At 57.6% G+C, this 3,183-nt stretch overlaps 1 protein-coding gene across 1 annotated transcript; it reads right to left on the reverse strand.

The window, feature by feature from the left end:
• Positions 1-550: 550 nt before the first annotated feature.
• LOC119266757 (calmodulin-binding protein 60 B-like) lies at positions 551-2,864 on the reverse strand. The gene is made up of 5 exons (XM_037548041.1): positions 2,641-2,864; positions 2,462-2,537; positions 1,809-2,352; positions 1,236-1,718; positions 551-1,133 (listed from the first exon to the last, which is right to left on the reverse strand). The coding sequence occupies exons 1-5, from the start codon at positions 2,730-2,732 to the stop codon at positions 988-990; spliced, it is 1,341 nt and encodes a 446-aa protein (XP_037403938.1). The 5' UTR covers positions 2,733-2,864; the 3' UTR covers positions 551-987.
• Between the last annotated feature and the right edge of the window lie 319 nt (positions 2,865-3,183).

Here is a 3,183-nt window from a genome sequence, read left to right on the forward strand (position 1 = left end):
GCTCTGGTTTGCTTCCATGCTCTTTTTTTTTTTTGCTTAGGGAAGATGAAACCGGTATCATCGACAAACATCGGAGGTTTGTTTTTTTGCTTAGGGAAGATGAAACCGGTACCATCGACAAACATCGAAGGTTCGTGTCCCTTTCGCATCTCGCTCGCGCGCAAACGGTTGACTTGACCTCTCACCGTGCTGCTGCCCCTTTTGTTTTCCAGAGGGTCCTTTTATCAAAAGAGAGAACTTTGTTGTCATACATCTGATCTTATCAAGACTGTAATTGCCCTCTACTTGGGTATGAATGTGCCTGGCATTGATTCAGCCATCTTGTTTTTAATCGGGAGTTTTCATCATATATTTTTATAATGCATCTTGAATTTCTTCTTCGACATCCACATCTAGCTCGCAGGTGGCAGAAAAGCGGTTGCCCCCTAAGTTATAAACAGACAGCTGGATTTCTAGCTGGTCAATATGTTCATTATCTCACCTTTTGGAGTGCTTAAATACATGCCAGCAGGGCATGAAAATGTTGGGAAACCAAAGACAACTAGTATGATTGTTCTGTACAAAAAGGCAAGTTTTTGTTCCCTTTATTGAGACTTGGAATTTACAAGACCCATAACCTGTGGAAATGCTAGAAAAAGGTGAAGTTGCCACCCCCAACATTACAAGCGACACCATCACCATGGACGCCCAACACTTAGAGCTTATAGCGGAAGTATATATGACTACAACAAAGCATACGAATAAACCAAAGAATTTCACTCGACCGACCGATCGATCGCCTCTTGTCGCCGCCCGCGGATGCTTGAGCGCATCCTCGGCGAGCGGCGAGGGCCGCCCAAGTTCACCTAGTTGTCTTACACCTTGGTGTGACTGAACTGACCTGAACTCACACACATTCTGAAATAGAGTAGATAATAGACAGTAGTGGTAGTAGTAGTAGTAGCATTGGTTAATGTACACAGCTGAAGCTCTGCTCCTCCTGCATCTTTAGCTGAAGTTGCTCTGGAACATCTGGAAGCCAAAGTTGCCCTGGCCGCCGGAGAGCTCGTCGACGATCTGGAGGTCCAGCTCCTGGTTGCCCTGGAACCAGAGCGGCGTCGCCGGAAGCGGCGGCGGCGCGACCGGCGCAGCGTCTGAAAGAAGAAGGTTTGGAACATGAGACGTTAGAATTTCAGAAGAAAATCAGAGCATTGTCAGGAGCAGAAGGAATTTTGGTCGGATGGTGTGTTGCTTACTCTGCAGCATTGGGAGGCTGTTGCTGCTGCTGCTGGCGTGGAGGAGCATGGCGGCGGGCAGGGGCTCGGCCTCCTGGAGGCTGTGCCGCTGCTCGAACGCCTCCACGTACAGCCGGTGCACGTACGCCTTCTGGTCCCTGCTCAGCTGCTGCGCCGCGCACTCGACGCCGGCGAACTCGAGCCGGACCAGCTGGCAGAGGGAGTTGACGTAGACGGTGGCGCCGTGCCCGGCGTACGCGTACACCTTGTCGCCGGCGTCGCACGTCTTGGCGTGGCTCGTGGTCACCTCCCACATGCGGTCCGTCATGCCGTCGCCCATTATCGCGCGCAGTATTTCCGGCCTCACGGTGAGCATCCGCACGAACTCCTGCACGGTCTCCACGCCGTTCTGCCGCAGCTTCCGGTGGAAGGCCCCCTCCTTGCCGATCTTCTCCAGCCGCCACACGTCGTCGGTGAGCGCCGGCGGGTAGTGCTTACGGTACACTGCATGCGTACAATAGAGAGATAATGAGCACGCGCAGTTGAGAATGTTCAGGGAAGAACAGAGAGGCGTCGGAGTTTGCGTCGACGTACGTTCGCCGCGGTGATCACGGACGTTGAAGGCGTCGGTCATGGCCTCGGCGACCCTGCCGCCCTCGTAGCTGCCCGGCATCACGCGCGCGCCGATGCGGAACTTGCGGCAGCGGACCCAGGAGGAGTTGTCGGTGAACTGGAGGTCGTTCACGACGGCGCGCCCGTCCCGCATGGTGAGGCCGACGTCGCCGGTGAGGAGCGGGCGCTTTCCCGCGCGCTCCTTGACGACGCCGCGGGCGAACTCGCCGGTCGTCCAGTCCTCGCGGCCGTCCGGCGGGAAGTCCCCGAAGAGCGGCACCAGCTCGACGCGCATGAACTGCGGGAGCGCGCCGCAGGGCGACCCGGTGACCGCGTCGACGAGGATGACCTGGAGCGGCTCGCCGTGCACGTCCTCGATCTTGCTGCCGGTGAAGATCGGCAGCGCCGGCGGGAACAGGAACGCCAGCCTCAACGCGGGCAGCTCCGCCGCCGGCGGCGTCTCCGGCGACGACCTCTCGATGTACCGCGGGCTGCGCACCAGCCCCGCCTGGATCTCCTCCTGCACCTGCACGCGCGCCATCAAGAAACGAAGCAACCGATCAGAACACTCGATTCCAAGAACAGAGCAAGCATCGAGCGAGACAAGCAGCAATCTGGTGAACGGCTCTGCTTACCACTCGGCGCAGGAGAGGCTCCAGCACCAGGAACACACTCTGGACCTGCTTCATCACCATGGCCTCACGGATGACCCTGTAACCCCAACACACACGCACGCCATGGAATCAGCAAACACCTCCCTGAATGAACGAGGCACACGACGAACCAAGAGCCGGCGGGTTGGAAGGAAGCTCACGTGGAGAAGGAGACCGACCGCTCCATCCGCTTCTTCTCGGGCTGGTCGGGGTCCTGCTCGAAGCCGTCGTGGAGCCGCTTGTGAGCCGCCATCTCGATCGCCGGCGCCGCTGCTCAAGTGCAAACAAACAAGTGTTTCTCTTGCTTTCTCCTCCTCCTCGATCGGCGTATCTATTTTCTGGAGCTGGAAGGAGGAGGAAGAAGAGGGAGAGAGGGTGGATGTGTGGGTGTGTTTTGCCTCGAGAGGACGAGGGGTTGGCCGGCTTATATAGCAGCCGCAATGCCGGTGGGGGTGGGAAGGTGAGGGGAAGGTTCCCGGAAGGTGTGAGGAAGAAGGGTTCGCTTCAGTCCGGACTTCGGAGTGGCCGAGCCCGAGTGATGTAATGGCCCGATGTCATAGACTCGCTCACTGCGCATGGTCAAGTCCCTCTCAACGCGCGTCGCCGCCGGCGGAGCCCTCCGGCGAACGCTTTCGGCGTGTGCGGCGCACAAGCGGCCGTCGTTTGTACACCGATAGCAATATTCAGATGCTAACAAACGGATT

This window comes from Triticum dicoccoides, chromosome 3A (genome assembly GCF_002162155.2).
Source record: "Triticum dicoccoides isolate Atlit2015 ecotype Zavitan chromosome 3A, WEW_v2.0, whole genome shotgun sequence".
Lineage (NCBI taxonomy): Eukaryota > Viridiplantae > Streptophyta > Magnoliopsida > Poales > Poaceae > Triticum > Triticum dicoccoides.